This window comes from Leguminivora glycinivorella, chromosome 21 (genome assembly GCF_023078275.1).
Source record: "Leguminivora glycinivorella isolate SPB_JAAS2020 chromosome 21, LegGlyc_1.1, whole genome shotgun sequence".
In the NCBI taxonomy this organism is placed as follows: Eukaryota; Metazoa; Arthropoda; class Insecta; order Lepidoptera; family Tortricidae; genus Leguminivora; species Leguminivora glycinivorella.
The window spans coordinates 6176915-6201559 of NC_062991.1; the positions used below are offsets into that span (position 1 = coordinate 6176915).

At 37.0% G+C, this 24645-nt stretch overlaps 1 protein-coding gene across 1 annotated transcript in view; it reads right to left on the minus strand.

Moving 5' to 3' along the window:
- Positions 1-219: 219 nt before the first annotated feature.
- LOC125237502 overlaps positions 220-24645 on the minus strand; it is a 234480-nt gene continuing 210054 nt past the window's right edge. The window contains exons 7-8 of the mRNA XM_048144622.1: positions 10492-10590; positions 220-3332 (exon numbers count right to left, since the gene is read on the minus strand). Of these exons, the coding sequence (XP_048000579.1) occupies positions 3209-3332; positions 10492-10590 (223 nt within the window). The 3' untranslated portion in view covers positions 220-3208. The remainder of the gene's footprint in view (positions 3333-10491; positions 10591-24645) is intronic.

Genomic DNA, 24645 nt, shown 5'->3' on the forward strand with positions numbered 1-24645 from the left:
AACCGGTGACCACAACTTATAAGCATTGCGATACAGCGAGGAAATGTCGCCAGTATCCTTGGTACAATGCTTCAAGGGCCTATTTTAGACATTAGCTAGCTTTTAAGTTTAGTTAAAAAATAATATTGATCATATTACAATTTTACTTAAAAAGGAAATGGGATAAATAAAGGGATGCATTGATGTCACCACCAACAAGAATAGATCATTCTGCTCTGGAGTAACTATCTTTATTTTCAAAAAAACCACCAATTAATATAGTTACATTTCAAAACATTAAGTATTATGGGTAGTTTACGTGTATAAGTATCTATTCGACAGTAGCGGTCTGGCGCAAGATCTTACACTAGCAAAGATTCCCCTTATTGTCATTTATTGTCATTTGTCATTATTGTCTCCTTGACAAGACCGCACTGGATATTTAGAATAACATCTATGTTTATATAGCTAATAATTTTTTGACCAGTTATACAGATAAATACTGTTAAACCATTTAGAGGTCAAGGGTAAACTTTCAAGAGAATGGAATGTTTTTCAGTTTCCCTTTTTTATTGTCATATTTTATTCACACACGCGTTCTTGATATATTTGTATATTGATATACGTCATATGATATGATTATTTCATATGATATTGCGCAATAGTTTTTCAAATGACGTCACTGTGTTTTCTTAACATAATTGCTAACTTTAAATGCGGTTTTATTATAAGCCCAACATTCATCCAAAGATTTTTTATTTTATCGGTTTTTTATTATTGTCTAAAATTTCCCGTGACTATAGCGGGTACTCGGTATAGACAAAATGCAGTTTTCTAACTGTAGTGACGTCAGAACACGCAGCCATTGCAAACTGCGAAATCTCTACTCTTACCGAAATTCAAGATATTACGTAATTAAACACCTATTCAAATTGCAATACGCGGTCAATAAACACTACTCATTTGTATTATACGCTAACTACCTATGAGTTTTAAAAGACAATAAAATAATTTGTAAAACTCTACAGAATATTGTTAGAAAATTATGTAATAATGTTTCGCTAGTAACATATAGGATAGCCGAGCGAAGCCGGGCCGGGCTGTGTTCGATCGAACCTGGCGAATAGCCATCGTCAACTGTCTCTTCTTCGAAACGCAACTGTCTCTGTTGCACTGAAGATATAGAGAGAGACAAAGCGATTCTTCGTTTAGACTATAGCGGTTGTGACTTTGGCTAGTTCGGCTGCTCTAGCCTTCAGTTGAGCCTGCGGTTGAGCCTTAAGATCAAGCCTTAAGGTACCGCCGACCGAACCAAGCGCAGCCAAGCTGTAACTCACCTCAATAAATAGAAGTTAATGAATTCATTGACTCGCTTAAAGCCATAATACATGTGTAATATATTTTAAAGCCAAATTTTATAGTCTGTGAGGTTAATCGACGTATCGCGTCAATACTTATCAAGTCGATAGATATAATAATAAATATAGTACACAAATAGGTAACAACTTCCTTAGATTACAGCCTTGTCCTTCAGTGCGAAAAACGGTATAGGAATCATGTAAACTGAACTTGAGCGTCGTAAAACATGCTTTTTAATTTTGTTAAGACTCACAATTTGAAATGCTGTAAGTCCGAGGCCACAGATACAGTACATTCATTAGTTTTAAAACTTTTAAAACATCACCTTAGGCTGCGTTCACCTACACCTATATAGGGTACACAGATACTAAAAAAAGCTGCGTTCGCACAAAACGCCAATCGCTAATTTACAATATTTACTATTACAATAAACATGAAACATTTAATTGTAGTTAAAGCATTTGTGTCGGACCGTGGAGCATTCTCGAACATAACTTTGACATGTGACCTGTTAAAATTTAATACAAAGAGTTTAAATGGCTTATTGTGATCACATATGCTCGAGAAGATTGCATTTACCTCACTTGGGACCGACTAGCCGTCTCGAAGGCTTTTGGAGTATCATACAAGTAACGATATACTTAGCACTAATCACAACGATAAATTATACTGATAAAACGTCAAAGGACTACAGTATTTTAAAGATTATTTTATTATCCTTCACAGTTATTAATTATGGGTTTCTATTTCAAGAATCTATAGGAATTATTTGGAATTGGACTAGTCATTGAATTTTATTGCGTTCCATAGGATTCCAGTGTAGTCATTTCATAGTATTAGATAAATTGGTAGGCAACAAACATGTACGTATTACGAATATTACAAAAAATATATGTACATAAATTGTAAAATATACATATAATTAACTGGCTACGACTACCATAAATTACAAGTAAAATAGTGATGTTTCTTAACTTATAGGATATAGAGAGCGTTCAGCTCGAACAGAGATCAAGATGAGGCCGTCGGGCTCAGACTGTGCCTCCTAGTTCAAAAGCATTGCGCGAAATTCGCGACTTAAAAGAAACAATGAGGCTCTTCTCTCACGAAACTATTCAAATATGCTACTCGACTGAGATGTAACGTGTATACGACACGACTAGCGTGCGACCAGGCGGTTTAGCACAACTTGCGTTAGAGAGCGAAGATTCTTACTTGAATAGTCGCGCTAGATGTATGGTTTCGCGCGGGAGAACGCATTCCGTGCTAGACCGTCAGAAAGACAGTATCGTACGATTTATATCAAACGCGTCGTCGATGCGTTTCGCCGTGTGCGAAATGAAGTTAGTAAATAATCGCTTGAGAGTTGCCTCGTGAGAGATGGGCCTAAGATTATATGCTCAAATTGTGAGCGGCGGCTCTCGCCGAATATTCCATTATCATCCCTTAATATAAGTAATAAAGTTAAATCTTACTACTTAACTCTAAACACCGATTGTAAAACATACAGATTTATTGTCAGATTTTATGATTTTTATTGTCAAATTCGTTACAATAGGGAATTGACGGATAAAAGTTTAATTGCACTCTGTATACAACGTGCTTTATTGTCGTTTGGAAGTCCTGTATACGATCCGCCTAGCGCGGAGTAAATTCCAAGAGCTTAAACCTATCGAAAAATACTTGATTATTCAAAAAGGGTATATTAATTGCGTATCTACATCGCAAAGGTAAGTATTTATAAATATAAAAATATTGCGGGTAGCTAATAGAAGCTCGGAAGCGGGGAAGATATGCTCCTGATATGGGAAGAGTTAAAGCCCGAGTGTTGTACGTGGCGGGGCGAGCTGTGCCGCGCGGGGTTGGTTGTTCAGTACGCGTAGGGCAGCGGGACGTAGTCGAGGTAGGGCTGGAACGCGCGGCGCGCGGGCGGCAGCATCGCGTCGGAGTAGCGGGAGAACTGCGACACCTGGCGACTACCGGCTTGCGGCTTCCTGGGGACAAAATTAATATGTAGTTAATATGAGTAAAATCTTGGAGGAATAATTTAAACTAAGCGATGCACGATAGTTCATGTTAGACAATAGATTGTCAATGTTAAGGCTTAGTGAACAAGTATCCTAAATAACAACAAAATTATAACATAGTACATAAAAAGTATAACATGGTGTAAAATGAGGAAACCGAATGATTTCAAGTACGCGTTTCTGAGGGCAAAATAAAGATCAAATGTTATATGAGGAAAAGCACATTTTTTTGGATGTATTTTCACATAAAAAGTAAATGTTATTCATAAGCCTGGCACTTAAAAGAAAAGTTTACTTTTTTTTATAAAAAAATGCTTTATTGTAACACGTCACTAGTTACTTTTTGATATCTATCAACGACGATAGTTAGATTATGTCCGATAACGACCATCACCATCAAAGCAGCGTTTTGTTCTGAGAAATAACAAGTGTATTTTTAAATGCTAATAACTCTGAAAGAATCGGAATCAAAAGTTTATACATTTCACTCTTACTCTCATCATTCATTCATCATCATCATCCTTTCATTCATTTACTCCACTAATATGATGAGGAATACAATTATTCGGTTTCCTCATGGTTTACCTTGTCACCATGACGAACGAATGAATACTCTGTCGATTTATGATTATATTATAAATATTTCACTGAGATTAAGATCGTGAAAATATTACCATATCTCCAATAAGAATGTATCTTAGATGCTCAAAATAGTCCATTGATCATTATTACCATTAGATATTTCTGGGATGAAGTGCTTATTCGGATTAACCGCTATTTATATCTCAAATGGTGAGGTTTATACAACGGATATATGTGGCATTCTCTAGTGAAAGGTATATATTTTTAACGTATGATTAGCAGAAACGTCTGCTATCGTCTGCTATTGTTACGGTCAACCGGGGTGGCTTTAAAACGCAGGGGCAAGTTTGAAAATTTAGTTTTAAAGTCATACTAAGTAAATTCGCAATTTTCTATGGTTGGTTTACAAAAATATTTATTGATCTAACTAGTTACATGAACAGTTTTAGTAAATAATGAACAATGCTAATTTTAAAGTCGTTCAAATACCGTCAAAGTAACCTCAAATTTTCCTAAAGTCACCTCGGTTGAGGGTACTAATGTTGCTTAGCATAAGGGCTAAATTTTTCTGCTGTGAGTCACTACTCACAAACAGAGGTTACAAGCAAAACTTATTCATGTTAAGTTTATGCGTAAGCGACAATGCAGTGACTTTTGTTTGAGAACGGCACATATTCGCATGTGTTTGTAGCGGTTTTGTATGGTGGTGTTGCGTATTCAATCTATCTCATATTCTACTTATGAAGGTTGAAAAAGGGTCTATTGGTTCGTATAAAGTCTTGTCATAATGTACCGTTTGTCCACATAATCGTTAGTCATAAATTCATAATTTGGTTTTTCTCACACAGATAGAAAAGATATTTTAATTTAAGACGGAAAACTCTCTCAAACACTGTTATTTAAAAGGAATAATATAATTCTTCATCTAATAACATGGTCTTAACCTAAAGGGATATTCCTTTTTCAAAGAAGAATCAAAATTGTTCAGTCGTAACTTTATATACATTTGGTACAAATAGGACAGATTTGAATCAAAGAAGTATTTATTTGCAACAAAATATTACACCGTTTTAGTATGAATATGCTAGTTCTTAAAAAACGTCTTTGGTTCAAGTAACCTTTATCAAAGCAAAAATAAAAACCTGTTAAAAGAAGATTCACCACAATTTAACTACAAGAATTCTGCGTTTTTAATAGGAAATCATAATTTCTTAATTTAACTTTTACGTTCTACAGTCAAGACATAAAAGTTTAAATAAAAAAATACACGGTTTTACGTCAAGATTTAGTTCAATCTTGGCTTGATTTTAATAGTTCTTGATTTGATGCTTTGCAACTCCATTCAAAGTTCCAGAATAACTTAAAACAAAAATAAACACAGATTTATGTCAAGATTTATTAAGTTCTTGGCTTTGTGTCACAAATTCTTGATTTAATGTCTACAAGCTCCATTTGAGAATCAACAAGTTCAAATCAAAAAATATCAAGGTTTTACTTCAAGATTTAGAACAATCTTGGCTTGATTATAATAATTCTTGGTTTGATGCTTATAGACTTCATTCATAATTCGAGCAGGTTTTAAATAAAAAATCAACACGGACTTAGGTCAAGATTTATTACATTCTTGGCTTCATATCACAAATTCTTGATTTAATGCCTACAAGTTCCATTTGAGAATCAACACGTTTAGATCGAAAAATAATAAAGTTTTGCTTCAAGATTTAGTTCGCGCGCCGAGCGGCGACACCGGTTTAGTTACCAAAAAACCCGCTAGATGGCGCTGACCCCAGCCCATAGAATTCGTACATCGCGGTGTTAAGATTTTTCCCGATTTGGTTAGGCTCGCCGGTTGGAACTTGATATGTATCGAATCATAGGAATACAAATTCCGACATAATAGTCCCCTGCTTCCCTCTGGGAACTACGCGCTATTATTGAGGACTATCCTAAACGTGCTTCCGCTCCAGTTCTCTCTCTCTCTCTAACTGGCTGGGGAACTCGTCTTCGTTCTGAGTTATAAGCTTGTAACGTACGGGTTATTGAACATAATACACACCTCTCACGTCATTTCGGCTTTCCCTTCTCTCCCCGCGCGCACCCCCGCTACAAACATTATTTACTCAATCTAAGAAATATAAAATTTCATTTCAAGAAATTATATATTTTAAATGAAATAAGATAAATTACATCCAAGAAGTAAGTATATTTGGTTTAAGATACTTACTGTTTCACCCCAAGAAACATTAAATCTAACTTCAAACATGTAAATCTTCATCTAATACCGTCAGAACTTTTAAAATGAAAAATGTATATATTTGGTGTAAGTAACTAATTGTTTCACCCCAAGAAACATTAACTTTTACTTTAATTATGCATAACTCTTAACCGAAAACCGTCATAACTCTTAATACAACAATTTTATTACTTAGAACCAAGAAATATTATACTTGTTTTTAAGAACTTGCTGATTTGCTTCTGAGTAATAATTATCAATGAACAAAACGTTTACGCTCTTGGAATAAATGATTAAGTTTTTAAAAAAAGATTGTTTTGCTAATCATGTTAAGATATAAAATGGTTAGTGCAAGTAATAAACATCGAGACATTTTATGTTTTATATCAAGTAATTAAAATCTTCCTGATATGGGAAACTGGATATCTCTTGGTTCAAATAGGTTTCTTTGGTTGAAGAGATATTTTCTATCTGTGCAGAAACGCGTAACTTTTCAGGACTGCCATAAAACAAACCTAACCTAATCTATCAAAGAGGATCGAGTATTATAGAGAGTTACTGACAAAGTAAAATGTGTAATCACAGTGCATAGACTGCCATCTCTCGACACAGGCTTAAAGCTTTTGAACCTCACATTTGACAATTTAGCCCATATTCTTAGCTTGATATGTGTTAAAATGTCAAATATCAATATTAGCGCCATCTAGCCGAACGTCACCCAAAGGTGTAACTCCATCTAGACCACCGTACATTTTTCGCTATGGCTTTGAGGTACGTTTTTTTCTTAGACTTTATCCGTCTATACGGAGTTACATATCGTCACTACTTTGAAAAAATCTCGTATCTCACACTGCTCCTCAAAGTTAAAACGCAGTAAGCCTATATGCATTCCATACATACTTATTACATTTCTCTTTTCATTGACAGAAGAAGATACAAGTTTTTTTCAAAGTAGTGACGATATGTCTTTGTAATCTATCTATAGATGACTTTCATGAAAACCCCGAAAAGTTAATCGTTTCAGAATTATGACTAATAAGAATCTGGCAATCATTGCATTATGAGTATTATGACTATCAATCGTGTCAAAATAAGGGATCCGGTTGAAAATATATTCTGTTTATCGATACAACAGTGTCGCACGTGACTAAAACTTCTTACCTTATATAAGAATGATTATAACTTTGAGGCTAATAACATCAATACCCTTGACCTTCAAGTCGGGAAAACTTTTGTAGATGTTTTTGCTTTCTACAAGTACACAAAAACTCGGGAAACAAATTCTTTAGTAATTAGAAAAAAGTTGATTTCTTGTTTTCGCAACCTCTTTATGTCAACTTATCAAGTGTTCAGTAATTTAAAATAAAAAAGTTATATCAGAACGAATGATATTTTTTAAGAGGTCTTGTTGTTTCCTAATCGCGAACGAAACGCTTCTTTCAACTTATAAATATATCAGTATTGTATACTTTTATATATACCTTGTTTGATAATACATAAAGTCAGGTAAATAAATACCATTAACTAAATAAATTAATGTCGAGTCTCTCCAAATAATTCCCAACTTAATACACGTTTAAATAAGTTATTAATAACTCAAAGGCATTGACTCTCAACTTGTAGTTCAATAACCTTAGAATTCATACCTTTATCAATAGGAGATTAAGGACAAAATCAATTTATAAAATAATTGAAGTCAAACAAGTTCAGAAAAAAACGAAATTAAAATTGTCTGTGAAGCGAGCTTTGTGACAGTTTATATTTACCGCTTTTTTAAAAGCTTTTATTTCTACTGAAGATGACAGAAATAGCTGTAGCAAGGCTTGGCTATGGGTCAACAAAATCTCGGCACTGAAAAAGGCAACAAATTTGAAAAATGTAGGGCTCACAAGTCAATTGTCTTCATAAACGCAAGCTGTTGTTATAAAAATACCAAAGCCATTATAAGCGTGCCGTTCAGATTTAAGGAGTTCCGTTCTGACCATCATCAGCAGTTCCACTGCACCGAATGTCACTGTTCCGCACGTGTACGTAAATGCATGCTGCTCCTTAAAAACACGAAAATCACTATAAACATATTCCTTTCAGATTTGAGGAGTTCCCTCGATTTCTCCAGGATCCCATCACCAGAACTGGTTTCTGATAAAAATGGGACCAATCTGTATGCATATACATTCAATAAAAAAAAAATCTAAATCGGTCCAGTAACGACGGAGATATCCGGGAACAAACATTAAAAAAAACACACAGCCGAATTGAGAACCACCTTTCTTGAGAGGGCGGCGGTTAAAAATGTCAATTAAAATTTTGCCACCATTATCCATGCTTTGCAAGTTTCACTCAGTGCACCATTTATATAAGTTATTTTTATTATTTCCTAATATCTCGACTTGACACCCTATCTTCAGACAATGATATTGTAAGGGACACATAATAATTATGAACAGTGAAAATTTATTAGTTCCAGAGATATTGAATACTATCTTCAATTAATATTGGGTCGAATAAGCTGTCCATTATTGTGACATTAATATTGGTATTGGAAACATTTATCAAACTTCTGTTGATACACAATTATTACTTACACTACAATGAACTTCAATACCTTATTATATTTTGTTGTTAATGTATATTAACTGTTGTACGAGTTTATGATGACAACGAGTAGTATATTTAGTAGACGACTTCTATGAATATTAAAATTTTGAAAAAACCCCCGACCGCGACATAGTAGGCCGATTTTCATGAAACATGGCTAAGAATACATCCGACTAACTCAGCATTCAGACTAAAAAAAAACTAAATCTAAATCGGTTCATCCGTTCGGGAGCTACGATGCCACAGACAGACACACACACAGACAGACAGATAAACAGACAGACAGACAGACAGACAGACACACACACAGACAGACACGTCAAACTTATAACACCCCGTCGTTTTTGCGTCGGGGGTTAAAAAGAAAACTAACTATAGGAACTATAAGTATTACATAAATAAATAATAAATAAATAAATAAATAAATATTGGGGGACATCTTACACAGATCAACTTAGCCCCAAACTAAGCAAAGCTTGTACTATAGGTGCTAAGCGACGATATACATACTTAAATAGATAAATACATACTTATATACATAGAAAACATCCATGACTCAGGAACAAATATCTGTGCTCATCACACAAATAAATGCCCTTACCGGGATTCGAACCTGGGACCGCGGCTCAGCAGGCAGGGTCACTACCGACTGAGCCAGACCGGTCGTCAAACACAAAACATAATTATTAAAACTTATATTCTTAATTTCCTGTCAAACATTTCGCACGAGAACACAATAATCATCGACATTTTCAAACAAGAGACCAAAGATCGACAATCGAGACGTATTTATTTAAAATTTGATAAAATAATTTCAGAAGCGACAATAAAATTGCCGACTTAATCAGTGCTGTCAAAAATGGTCGCCTATTAGAATATCGTGCGACCCTTGTCAGTCGTCAATTGAATCGCAAATGAAGAAGGGTATAAGTCACGTCTCCTCGTGCACAGATACACCATTTTACGTACGGGTGGTATTATGTACAAAACGAGACTGATAAATTAAAATGTCTTAACTCACAGCATTTTCGTGTAATGACAGGATATTTTGTGTAAGATTATAAAGTTCGCTATCGCTTAAATTGAGACTAGATTATGATCTCCACCAACGTAATTAGAATATTAAAATCTTTGGAGAGTTAGTTATGATCGAAAAGTCAATTACTTACCTACTTGTTGTGCCTAGTGCTGGCATCATCTCCATAAGAGTAGGCAGAGGCCTGTAAGTTCAGTAGCCCGGTTATACTCGTGTGATCATAGCGACTGATCCACTGTATACTCATAGCGACTGAGCCACTGTACACTTACTTGTTGTGCTTGGTGCTGGGATCATCCCCGTACTCCGCTTGTAAGTTCTTTAGTCCGCATTGCTCCTGCTCATGTATACATAAGTACTGATCCACTGTGTACCTAATCATAGTGACTGAGCCACTGTACACTTACTTGTTGTGCCTGGTGCTGGGATCATCCCCGTACTCCGCTTGTAAGTTCTTTAGTTCGCGTTGCTCCTGCTCATGTATACATAAGTACTGATCCACTGTGTACCTAATCATAGTGACTGAGCCACTGTACACTTACTTGTTGTGCTTGGTGCTGGGATCATCCCCGTACTCCGCTTGTAAGTTCTTTAGTCCGCGTTGCTCCTGCTCATGTATACATAAGTACTGATCCACTGTGTACCTAATCATAGTGACTGAGCCACTGTACACTTACTTGTTGTGCCTGGTGCTGGGATCATCCCCGTACTCCGCCTGTAAGTTCTGGAGTCCGCGTTGCTCCTGCTCGCCGTAGTAGTATGGGTATTCGTCATTGCTGCAACAAAAAAAGAATATAAAAGTTATAAAATTAATTTAAAAAAAAATTAAATAGTATTTCGTAAATATTAGATAAGAACTGGCTGCGTGAGTTAGATGGAGGGTACGTAGCTGTCGTGTTCAAATGTCAGCTGCAAAAGTGAATGGCGAATTTATCAATGAATTCATTTATAATTTCTCCATGCACTTTTGCGGCTGATAGTACAAATGCTTACGATATTATCGTTATTGTAGTTAGCTATCTCTATCGCTCTTCCGAATGTGCTCGACAGAGAAAAGGAGATCCCGTGCCTGTCGCGTGTGCTTGAACCCACACACATTGTTAAATGGACGGTCCTATTGGGCTATTGCGCAATACACGCGTATCATTTCGATGTCTGTGTACATGCGAACGACCAGCGAGTCCTGGCCCCGTAGCCGAATGGCATTTCTGCGACGCGAAACGTAAACGAAACGCCGCGAAAGGTAGTCTGCCTCTTTCGCGCCAATACGCAAGAGCGACAGAGATAGATATCTATGAGCGTTTCGTTTCGTGAGCGTTTGTGCCATTCGGCAACAACTGCATGCGTAATGAGCTAACATCTTTCTAGTATTATATGCTCTACGAACAATCTTGTAGGTGACATGTATACTATTTCATACATCAATGTCAGTATCGCTTACAATATAATATCGCCTAATTCTAAAGGGCTAGTCAAAGGAAGTGTTTCAAGCAATTGTTGATAAAACTTCAGATTAATGATTAATTAGTGTTGAAAGCAGTCGGCTTTGATCGTAATACTTTGAAGACTGTTTCTGCTATTATAACCAAGTAGGTCATATCTCCATTTATACTGTTCAGTACTTACGTCCTTGTACTGTAAGGGAAAAGACTTATATCGCTAATTTTCTCAAATTTTGTTTTCCGAAGCAAAGTTTTTGAACAGGCTGCTTGATTTAGATTAGTTTCATTCAGGGTAAAAGAGCTAACAATTAAAATAACTGCCTAAATCACTTTTAAATGTTTCCTTTTTAAGAATAAACATAAATAAGTCGCTTTTAATGCTAAAGCAGGGGCGGCTCACTCCGCGATTCCACCGCCGCGCTACAAGTACATGTGGGCGGCCGCGAGTTCGCGGTCTAATCAGGGGTGGCTCGCATTCTCACGGAACGCTTGTTCGCACTTTCTATTGTTACTATACGTCGCGAGTTTTTTTAAAGGTTCATATGCGATATCCGTGTGTGGAATGGCTAATAACGCTTAGTTAAACAAACTTTATGAATAAAATAGTACAATCTTACACAGATCTACTATTGATTATGTCATTTATGACCCACGGAAACGTTCAATCAGGGGAATATTCTATCGATTATATGAATATTGTCTTGCTAAATTTACCCACTTTGTGGTTATATTCTGACATTGAATATTAGAACGGTTAACGCGAAAACGCTCTTAGTTCAATCATGTTTCTTGAACAGGGTTGGAGAATACTTGATTATAGAAAGTAGTCCCACCGAGGGCGAGCAAGCGATAAACTATCGACTATTTTCTAGCTTAAGGCATAAAGAAAAGATAGAAATGCCGTAGCGGCAAACTAGGTATCATTTTCTATCACTGAAATAGTCTTTGCACTCTTTACTGGCAGCTGTAAAAAAAAAGTACCTAGTTATTTCATTTGACTTGATATTACAGTAGGGTATTTCACTATTGTATATCCGTACTAATATTATAAATGGGAAAGTGTGTGTGTCTGTTTGTTTGTCTGTCTTACGGCAAAAAGGAGCGCCGAATTGACGTGATTATTTAAGTGGATATAGTAGACGGGATGGAGAGTGACATAAGCTACTTTTTGTCTCTTTCTAACCCCCCATTTCCCTAAAATGGGCGTAGAAGTTTGTATGGAGCAATCCGCAATTTTCGTAAAAAAAAAAGATATTTGTTATAGAAAAACAGCTTTTTAAGAATTAAAAACGTATATTTCGTTTTAAGTAAAAAATTACATGGTCAATTTCTCAATTGTTATGAAAAGACAGATGACTTTTGGTGTTGTCACATTAAAAATAAAAAAGTATTCCAGCCAGTTTGAGGCGTACTTTTTCCTATACAAACTATGAAAATATAAAACCTTCATGTTAAAATACATTATTTAACAATATTTATTTACCAACACAGCACGAAATGGAAATTTGAGAACTTATAAAAACTTAGTAAGTAAAATTACAGATGTGTGTGCAGTAAAATGGATTCTCAGCGAGACCCACGCGAGACCGCTGATTTTCAGTCCCCAACCAATAAACTTAAATCTAATACTTAACTAAATAACTAGGTATTAGCTACTTAACTAAATATCAACGATAAGACGCATGAAAATGTACGATAAACGGTAACAAATTCGTCGGCGCAACAGACAGAAAAACTATAGTGTTACACTGATTTAAACTTTCACGATTTTTACACATACTTAAGTTGATTAGGTGTGACTATGGTCAATCACCGATCAGTCCATAATAAAAAAAAAAAATGACTTACTCCCGCCGGGGTATGCCCGAGTTATGCAGGGCTCTGTGGGCCTCAAATAGCAAATAATGATGTGTTGTTATTTTCATACTAACGACTTCTGAGATCGATAAATCAATCCATCTGTATTATATTGCTAGTAGAATTCCCTATTTTATGTTTTTATAATAAGAAATTCAATATTAGTAACATACACCATCGGTGTGGAAGTCTCTAATCCGCATCAGGCTGCCCACGGGCCACGTGCAGGGACTTCTAAGACTCGTATAAGTATTCAAATACATAATTTGTACTGATGAATACAATATTTGAAACTCTAGGTCCATGGGGCCCCAGCGCGAACAAGTTGTTCACAGAAATCGCGAAGCGTCTGGTTGAGATAACTGGTGACCGAAGAGCTGGCGACTTCCTCGCACAACGTATCAGCATTGCGATACAGCGAGGAAATGTCGCCAGTATCCTTGGTACAATGCCTCAAGGGCCTATTTTAGACATTAGCTAGCTTTTAGTTTAGTCTTAGTTTCTTATATATATTTCTTATATTATGTAAATATGTTCATGTAAATAAAGATTTTCAAATATTTGTTTATTTATTTCAGTAAATTTACACATACATACATTACACAATATTCCACAAAAACTTAAAAATAACTAACTATACAAAACTGAAATATAACTAATTGAACTAACTAATGATGATACACTAGTTGTTTACTTGATATAAAAGTTTAATTTTTAGAATTTTCGACTTATTGTTTTCGATATAATTATAAGCAGTATGATAGATTTTTTCCGCTACTGCATGTACCTATGTATGTACGACACACGTATCTCGCCGCCCGTTCATTACGAGTATTTTCTAGTTATCACTTCTCGTTCATCGTGTGCGGTGGGACCAGCGCCTAAGCTGGAGCTTAGCGAATCCTGCGCGGGCGGGTATCGGCAATTAGTCTGAGTATCTTGTAAGACGTGGCTATGATTTAGCAATCCACCCACGCTTCCTTTAAGAGGATAGGCAAAGGTCGATTTTCCATACAAACGCAAGATCCGGCCTTTGGTTTAGATGTGAAGCAGGCGATTTTTTATAAATTTTTAGGGTTCCGTAGTCAACTAGGAACCCTTATAGTTTCGCCATGTCTGTCTGTCCGTCCGTCCGTCCGTCCGTCCGCGGATAATCTCAGTAACCGTAAGCACTAGAAAGCTGAAATTTGGTATCAGTATGTATATCAATCACGCCAACAAAGTGCTAAAATAAAAAATGGAAAAAAATGTTTTGTTAGGGTACCCCCCCTACATGTAAAGTGGGGGCTTATATTTTTTTTTCATTTCAACCCCAACGTGTGATATATTGTTGGATAGGTATTTAAAAATGAGAAAGGGTTTACTAAAATCGTTTTTTGATAATATTAATAGTTTCGGAAATAATCGCTTCTAAAGGAAAAAAAAGTGCGTCCCCCCCCTCTAACTTTTGAACCCTATGTTCAAAAAATATGAAAAAAATCACAATAGTAGAAATTTATAAAAACTTTCTAGGAAAATTATTTTGAACTTGATAGGTTCAGTAGTTTTTGAGAAAAATGCGGAAAACTACGGAACCCTACACTGAGCGTGGCCCGACACGCTCTTGGCCGGTTTTTAGAGTTAGGACGTGTTCTAATCTCATCATCCTCATCATCCTCCTTGCCATCCGGCATTTGCCACTGTTCATCGGGACCCTGGGGTCCGCTTTGACAACTAATCCTAACATTTGGCGTAGGCACCAGTTTTACGAAAGCGACTGCCATCTGACCTTCCAACCCGAAGGGTGACTAGACCTTATTGGAATTAGTCCCGTTTCCTCACGATGTTTTCCTTCACCGAAAAGCGACTGGCAAATATCAAATGACTTGTATTCTAATTTAATCCTAACTTTTACAATAACCAAAAAAAAACCCGAATCATCAAGTCGAAATATTTAAATATGTCTTACGGCAGTTCGGGCAGTTTGACGTCATAAAGTCTATAAGATATAAGTTTCCGAAATGTGTCAACAATTCGCGATTTTGGAAAACATTCTCACGGGACACTTACTTGGTACTTTTGCAGTTTCAAAATAGTGTAGTTATTTCATTTCACTTGATATTACAGTAGGGTATTTCACTATTGTATATCCGTACTAAGATTATAAATGGGAAAGTGTGTGTGTGTGTCTGTTTGTTTGTCAGTCTTACGACAAAAAGGAGCGCCGAACTGACGCGATTATTTAACTGGATATAGTATACGGGATGAAAAGAGCATTTCTTTTATTGCCACTTTTATGAAGTGTGATATTTTTGAAAAAAACCGGCCAAGAGCGTGTCGGGCCACGCTCAGTGTAGGGTTCCGTAGTTTTCCGTATTTTTCTCAAAAACTACTGAACCTATCAAGTTCAAAATAATTTTCCTAGTAAGTTTTTATAAAGATCTACTATTGTGATTTTTTTCATATTTTTTGAACATAGGGTTCAAAAGTTAGAGGGGGGGGGACGCCCTTTTTTTTCCTTTAGAAGCGATTATTTCCGAAAATATTGATATTATTAAAAAACGATCTTAGTAAACCCTTCTTCATTTTTAAATACCTATCCAACAATATATCACACGTTGGGGTTGGAATGAAAAAAATATCCGCCCCCACTTTACATGTAGGGGGGGTACCCTAATAAAACATTTTTTTCCATTTTTTATTTTTGCACTTTGTTGGCGTGATTGATATACATATTGGTACCAAATTTCAGCTTTCTAGTGCTTACAGTTACTGAGATTATCCGCGGACGGACGGACGGACGGACGGACAGACAGACATGGCGAAACTATATTCACTACGGAACCCTAAAAAATGCTCTTTCTACTCAGAATTACTAGCCTTTTCAATCCTAGTAGTTAAAAAAATTGTCCCATGCGATTTTTAACCCCCGACGCAAAAACGACGGGGTGTTATAAGTTTGACGTGTCTGTCTGTCTGTCTGTCTGTCTGTTTGTCTGTCTGTGTATGTGTCTGTCTGTGGCATCGTAGCTCCCGAACGGATGAACCGATTTCGATTTTTAGGGTTCCGTACCTCAAAGAGGAAAAACGGAACCCTTATAGGATCACTCGCGTGTCTGTCTGTCCCTCTGTCACAGCCGATTTCTCCGAAACTACTGCACCGATTTACTTGAAATTTGGCACACGTATGTAAACCTGTGGCCCAAAGACGGACATGTAATTTAATTAAATGAAATTTAATCACAGGGGTCACTTATGGGGGGTAAAATTGAAAATTAAAAATCAAAGTTATTAAAACTATATTGTGTTACATATCAAATGAAAGAGCATTTTATCAGCATCTGAAATATATTTTTTTTTATATTTTTTGTTTTGGTAATTTAGAAGTAATTTAAGAAAAAAAGCAAAAAATTACCATTCCCCCCCCCTTATCTCCGAAACTACTTAGCGTAAAATTTTCAAAAAAATACACGAGATAGCCCTCTCCCTGTAGATTACAGGAAAACCTATTAGAAATCTACAGTCAAGCGTAAGTCGGACTTAAGAGAAAAAAACTCAGATTACGAATTTCACTCACTGCCGCTGCAAGTAGTTACTAAACGTCTTAAAATTGTGTAAGCGAGTTGGATAGGTATAAAGAAATTTATTTCTGTCTTTTTCTTTTTAGAACTTGTTCAATTTTTTTTTCATTTGTACAAAATGACTTAAGTTCCTACTAAAAAGGAGGCGCTTAAGACCGTTTATAAATTGACTGAGCAAAATTTTATTCAAATCGGTCCAAAAAAAGGTGTCTGTTGACGAAAACATAGAATTTGTGCCACCGAAAGTCCAAATCTGAAGTCCATTTTGCTCTATCTCTTATCGTTTCCGAGATATATACGTAAAGTCTTGAAAGTGCGAAACGTTAACTTTGCCATTATAGTCGTTCAGGCGCTCATGAGTTCTTTGTATGGAAAAGTCGAAAACCGACTCGCACTTGACCAATGTTCATAGAATTGTGGTTTTTTTTTTATTAGCATAAATGACTTAAGCGCCTTCAGAAGTGCAGGTGCTTAAGACCGTTTGTAAGTTAAAGTTAGCTGTGATGGCTCAACGAAGAAAGAAGATTTCAATATCCTACTTATACATATTTTATTAATTTAACTATACAGTTTTTATTACTCAAGCCAAGCGTTACGTTAGCTATTGCTATTGAAAGGAAAACTTGTGTATAAAGCTTGAAACAAATTATGGGACGCGTCTGACGACCGCGACTGATAAGCCGATGGCTTGCGTGGGCGACGGTCGCGCGACGGCGATGCGACGCATACGAAATCAAACCTTATCGATATGGAAGTAGACGATGCGATGAGACGTGACGGCGACGGTCGCGCGACCGTCGCCCACGCAAGACACGGCGTAAGTGTGCACGCCAATTGCTTGCATTTGAAATTGAACTTTAATTACTAAGAAATAACGTTGTTTTTGTAAAAAAATGAAAGTAGTTTTTACTACATTGCGAAGTTTTCGTTTGTCAACTAGACGCACACATTTGCAACTAAGCGATCGGACTGTAGGTGACAGTGTATCTAGCCTCGTGGCGCCGAATGTACTTTCTAAAGTACATAATGGTTTCAATGGAATTTTAACTCTCATGTAAACAAATAAAATATAATTTCTTTTGTTTCTAAAATTTTTCGAATAACTTTTTTTTTTAATTTTTAATTTATTGCTAAGTAAAAACAAAACACTTAAATCTTACAATAATTTCGCCAAACTGCGGAACAGTTTGCTGAAATTGAATTCAATCTCAAGTACAAAAAGAATCAAAATTCCCTAGCAAAAATTTTGTATGGTGGGCGCCACGATGCTAGGGAAGTTTAAATCGATGTTATCGCATCGATCTACTGAGGGGGGCGGTGCCTACAGCAGTTGTAGTTGTATGCATACCTAGCTCACGCACACAGACGCGTCCACTGGCGCCGCGCCGGTGTCCGCGTGCGCTCTCTGCAATGTTACTATAAAACAGTGTTTTTCAAAGTGTGGGTCGCGACCCCCAGGGGGTCGCGGCATTTATCCAGGGGGGTCGCGAAGTTCAGCTTTAAGATAAACTTATGACAGGCTGGTTAAATTTTTGTTTAACTTAAAAAAGTCAAATTCTTGAAAATTAAAAGGTTAATCTTAAAACAACTTCATCATCATCCTTGCGTTATCCCGGCATTTGCCACGGTTCATGGGAGCCTGGGGTCCGCTTTGACAACTAATCCCAAGATTTGGTATAGGCACTTGTTTTACGAAAGCGACTGCCATCTGACCTTCCAACCCGAAGGGTAACTAGACCTTATTGGAATTAGTCCGGTTTCCTCACGATGTTTTCCTTCACCGAAAAGCGACTGGCAAATATCAAATGACATTTCGCACATAAGTTCCGAAAAACTCATTGGTGCGAGCCGGGGTTCGAACCTTAAAACAACTTATTTTATGATAAATAAATAAATTGTGTTTATTTGTTGAAAACGTCAGCTCGCATAAATATGAAGTAGCAAATGGGATCGAAAGTTTAAGGGCTTCTTTTACTAAATGTGGATATTCAGCCATTCTTTTAGCCCAGAACGCATCAATTGAAATGTTGCTTCTTTCACCGAGGCGTTGAGATCGGCCAGCTCAACGGACTTAATATTAAAAAAAAATATTCAAAATCCAACTTTCCATCACCAGTCAATGTTTCAGTTGAGAAATAACTTTGGAGTTGGTTTTTTAAACTTTGCAAGCCCTCCACCGTATCTGATGATATTTCTTGAATGATTTTAGCCATGCAAGGGAAATAATCAAACTGCATACGCAAACTGCATGCTGTGTAAAAATGTTGTCCAAAACTCAATTTTTGCTAGAAATCCGTTCTTTATCTTTTTCTGTAATTATGTTTTCGTCCCTTTCTTTGCAGACTTGCGATCATAACATTTAAGTGGTCAAAGATACCGGCAAGATATGCTACTTTCAATATCGTAACATAATCAGCAACAATATTGTAAAAACATTAATAATTCTGATTTAAGCTCTATAACGCGTATCAAAACCCTTCCTCTCGAAAGCCATCTCACCTCTGAGTGATAAGTGATAAAGTACACCCATATCTACGCATACTATTCGCAATAGACGAGTTTGCAAATCTTTACCTTTTTTTGATCGAATTTACAACTTTTATTACATCTTTCAGCACTAAGTTATAGTTAATATTAGAAACGAGTTACGGGGGTCGCGAAAAAAATTGAGAGGTCATAATGGGCCATGGCGCCATAAAGTTTGAAAAACACTGCTATAAAAGTTAACTTCGTTAATCGTTAAAGCGATACATTTCAACAAATTTAACGGAAGTTAAAGTTAATCGATAATCCGTTAATCATGATAATTTTACTGTAGCTAGTTGCATCAGTTATCAACTATTAATTTTTTGGGTAAGTTTATTATGTTACTGTAAAAGACCGAAGTTCGCCAAAATCTCTTGAAAAATCCCAGCTGCCAATTGGTAATAGCGAAATGTTAATAAATATTGTTCTCTTTGGACTTACACCGACGTTGGTTCGGTAAATCCTAAATACAACAATAGATAATGTATTTACTAAATAATATTTATTTAGTAATTTCCCGACCGACGTATTGGTGTGATAGAAAGGGACAAACGAACTTTATCGGCTGGATACTTTAGTGTACGTTTATGAATAAGGGTGTTGAAATTTATAGCTACGAAATTTTACATAAAACACCTACTTTAAAATAAAATAAAAATGTTGAATTTGGTTAACATTATAAAAGACCTCACGCAAGCTGTGCTAATTAGTTCGCGAATTCGTCGAGAGGTGGCGCTAAACACAATTATGCTCATTAGAGAACCTATACTTCTAGCCTAGCCCAGTCTTTAGAATTATGTGAGTGACGTAAAAGTTTTGTAGGTACGGAACCCTCGGTGGGCGAGTCCGACTCGCACTTGGCCGGTTTTTTTATTTGAAAGCTGTGTTAGTCGGGAGTGTTCTTAGCCATGTTTCATGAAAATTGGTCCACTAGGTCGCGGTCGGGGGTTTTTCAAAATTTTAATTTTGTGGTTATTTCTTATTTTGTTACAATTTTCCGTACATGTTGTATGGGATAACAAAGAAGGAAAGTAACAAAAATGTATAGAAATTCTGGGACACTTTTTGTCTCCCAGTGAGATTGAAAGTACTCGTGATTCTGAGTATAATTGACCTAAAATTCCCTAAAACAATAAAAAAAAAAAATTGGCAAAAAAAAAGAAATGCTCAAGAGCGACATAGGCTACTTTTTGTCTCTTTTTAACCCCCCACTTCCCAAAAATGTGGCGTAGAAATTTGTATGACTTGACTTGACTTAATGTCCTATATCCCCTAGGTGGGGCAGAGGGCGTCCACAGTGCGCCGCCACCTCGATCGGTCTTGAGCTTCGTGCTTCAATTCGCTCCAAGTCTTTCCAATAGCCTTAGCCTCTGCAATAATAGTCCGTCGCCAAGTTTGCTTTGGACGGCAACTTTTTCTTTTTCCTTGGGGGTTCCAGTCTAAGGCTTGCCTCGGTATATGGTTTAGACCCCTTCGGAGTGTGTGCCCAATCCAACTCCATTTCCGGCGCTTAATCTGCTGGTCGATCGGGGTTTCATTGCAGAGTCTCCACAGGTGTACATTGGATATTTTCTCGGGCCAGTATATACCGAGGATACGACGAAGGCAGCGGTTGATGCAGACTTGCAGCTGGCGCGAGATGTTCTTTGTCACTTTCCACGTCTCACACCCATACAGCAATACGGTTTTTACGTTTGACCGGAATATTTTGAGCTTTACTCTCCGTGTCAACTTACTCGATTGCCATACTGGGCGGAGCTGTGCGAAGGTTGCTCTGGCTTTGGCTATTCTCGAAGCGATGTCCTCTTCGGTTCCTCCAGTTTCTGACACGACGCTCCCGAGGTAAGTAAATTTGTGGACTTGTTCCACAACCTCTGTGCTAATTTGGAGCGGCACTGTACTTGTCGCTCTGCACCTCATCTCCTGGGTCTTCCGGGTGTTAACTTTGAGTCCCGCCTTCATTGCCTCCCTACAAAGGTCGTCCAGCTTAGCTTGCATATCAGCGCGTGTGTGGCCCAGCAGGCATAGGTCATCGGCATAGTCCAGATCTTCCAGAATGTTGGACAGTCCCCACTCTATGCCGCGGCGCTTATTTGCAATGGCGTGGTGCATGATGCCATCGAGAACAACAAGAAAGAGGAGAGGAGAAAGAAGACACCCTTGTCGGACACCCGCATTTACTGGTATATCCTCCGAAACAAGGCCATTGTGTGTCACTCTGCAAGAGTAGTTCTTGTATATGGCCTTTATAAGGTTAGTCATTTTTTCGGGGACGCCAATTTCATGTAGTCTGTTCCAGATACAAGTCCACTTTAGCGTATCAAAGGCTTTTTCGAAGTCTACAAATGTTAAGTACATTTCCCTCTGAAATTCAGCAGCCTGTTCTAAAATGATACGCAGAGTGTTAACCTGGTCCGTGCATGATCTGTTGGGTCGGAATCCAGCTTGCTCCTTGCGTATGAGAGGTTCAACGGCCTGCGACAATCTATCCAAAATGATCTTGCACAGCACCTTGGATGGGATCGAAAGCAAAGTGATACCTCTCCAGTTGCTACAATCGCTGAGGTCTCCTTTTTTTGGCACGGTGATGAGAAGTCCCTTGTTCCAGTCGTCCGGTAACTCTTCAGTGAGCCAAATGCTTTTCAAGAGTGGTGTTAGGGCATTCACGGCGGTTGGCAGGTCAGCTTTAAGCATCTCTGCTGTGATGAGGTCGACTCCTGGGGCTTTGCCATTTTTGAGCGATTTGATGGAATTTGCTACTTCTTGTTCAGAAGGAGGGGACACGTCGATATCTAGTCTCGACAAGGGCGAGCTGTCTGCGGGTGTGCGTTCAGTGCTAGGGTCGTTAGGGACACGGAAGATATCCTTAAAGTGTTCATGCCAGCGTTGTAGCTGTCCCTCGGATGTCACAATAAGTTGGCCTTCTTTGCCTTTTAGGGGTTTCTTCTTCCGATTCTGGTTTCCGGCCAAGGTTTTTGTTGCCTTGTACATCTCCCTGAGATTACCGGAGTCTGCGGCACGTTGGGCGGTATCGGCGATACTATCTGCCCATACTCGTTTATCACACCGGGTACTGCGGTAGATTTGCTTTCTGATTAGACGGTATTGCAGCCTCAGGTTTTCTAGCACTGTCGCGTCGGTGGTTGCCAGGATTTTAAGGTGAAGTTCCCTTCTTCCTTCGATTAGGTCCCAAGTCTTCTGCGACATCCAATCTTCACGTTTGGCTGTTTTAAAATTGGTCCACTAGGTCGCGGTCGGGGGTTTTTCAAAATTTTAATTTTGTGGTTATTTCTTATTTTGTTACAATTTTCCGTACATGTTGTATGGGATAACAAAGAAGGAAAGTAACAAAAATGTATAGAAATTCTGGGACACTTTTTGTCTCCCAGTGAGATTGAAAGTACTCGTGATTCTGAGTATAATTGACCTAAAATTCCCTAAAACAATAAAAAAAAAAAATTGGCAAAAAAAAAAGAAATGCTCAAGAGCGACATAGGCTACTTTTTGTCTCTTTTTAACCCCCCACTTCCCAAAAATGTGGCGTAGAAATTTGTATGAAGCATTCCTTAATTTTCGAATTTAGCGCAAACAAAGCTGCAGGCAAAAACCAGTAGTATAGTATAATAAAGCACTGAATGTACAAGTGAACAGTAACTCAAATGAGACGTTAACAACGGAACACAGCTACATAATAGCTAAACTTGGATAATTATGCAAATAGATGAATAATTGAGATAGTTTCAGAGACGCTTGAAATGAGTTGCTAAATCCTATAATATAATGAGTATGATGTTACGAATAGGCTACTTTCCTTCGAGTCAAATCATCTTCTTTTTAAGGCTGCTTTCAAAAAAAACGTCAAAAGAATGTAAAATTGATAGTTTTAGTCGGTGAAATACTACACTTTCCGTTATCCAATAGATTTATTTAATTCAAGTTCCAGTTAGAGCATCTTATTATCTTGATTTTTATAAGACTGGATTTTTGAAAACTAACTCACTAAATTAATTATGAATTTTTCTCTAATGCACGTTTAGAAAAACGCACGTATAGAGCTGAATCAGTCGATCTTATTTGTAAAATTTGGACAATTTTGAATATTAAAACGGGTAAATTTATAATTCGTATATCCTGTACCACAATCATTTCAGACTAGATTTTTATTTTAAGTTTTTGAAAAAGAGTAAACTAGCCTAAGGCGAATTCAATTTTTTTCAGAAATTACCTAAAATTAAGTGACAATTTCTTTGAAAATCTACATCACATCGAAGCAAGTTTTGTACTAAATTAATCTGCAACGTTTACTTAAATTGCTGTTGTGCCTTAGTGATTATAAATTGCTATTATTGATTTTTGCCAATTTTTTGAAAACGAGCCTTCACCGGTACAATTATTACCACTTTTTGACATTTTCTCATATTTTGTTAGACCAAGTAGAAAAAGTCCTATAATGTGATATATATTTATAAACTACTCGCAAAGCCCTTTAATTTGATACCACATACGGTATGATCGAGCGCTCGGTTGCGATTTCACTATTTTTAACATGAAAGCCCTCTTAAGAATTATCGGACGTAGTTACGCAATAACGTTCCAATCCACATGAAATTGTCATTAAGTTTTCGACCTTGTATGAGAAACAGAAGTCTTTCATTTCGATGACAATTTCAGATGGATTGGAACGTTTCTGCGTAACTACGTCCTATTATTCTTAGAATGATTATTTGTTTTAATTATCTATGTTAGGCTCTAAGAATTATTATTATTACTACAAGACTATACGGTGTCCCACTGCTGCTGGACAAAGGCTTCCTCTTTCGGTTTCCACGTATATAGGTACGACTCATGAGACGAGTGGAACAATATAATTTAAGAATTGTCAAAACGAATTTGAACGATTTGCTAATATGGAATTAATACATATGAAATCGAAATGAGTGACGTCACGGTCAACTCATTTACTTAACTTATATCTTTTTTCAACTTATTAAATAGAAATTGGGTTTAGAAATAACTCCTAACCGTCAAGAACTTTTATTATGTTAATGTGGACAATACAAGGTCCTGTTTTTAAACCCCGACGTAAAAAGGACGGGGTGTTATAAGTTTGACGTCTCTGTCTGTCTGTATGTCTGTGTGTGTGTCTGTCTGTGTCATCGTAGCTTCCGAACGGATGAACCGATTTCGATTTAGTTTTTTTTTGTTTGAAAGCTGAGTTAGTCGGGAGTGTTCTTAGCCATGTTTCATAAAAATCGGTCCACTACATCGCGGTCGGGGGTTTTTCCAAAATTTTAATTTAAATATCACACGATTTATTTTATATTCTTTTAACTAATTCCTCATCAGTCATCACATAACTTACACGCTTTCTAAGTTTTTTAAACATTATTAAAGAAGTTTGTCTTTAATATATGGGCTTTCAACTCCGTGTTTAACTTTTGCCTTC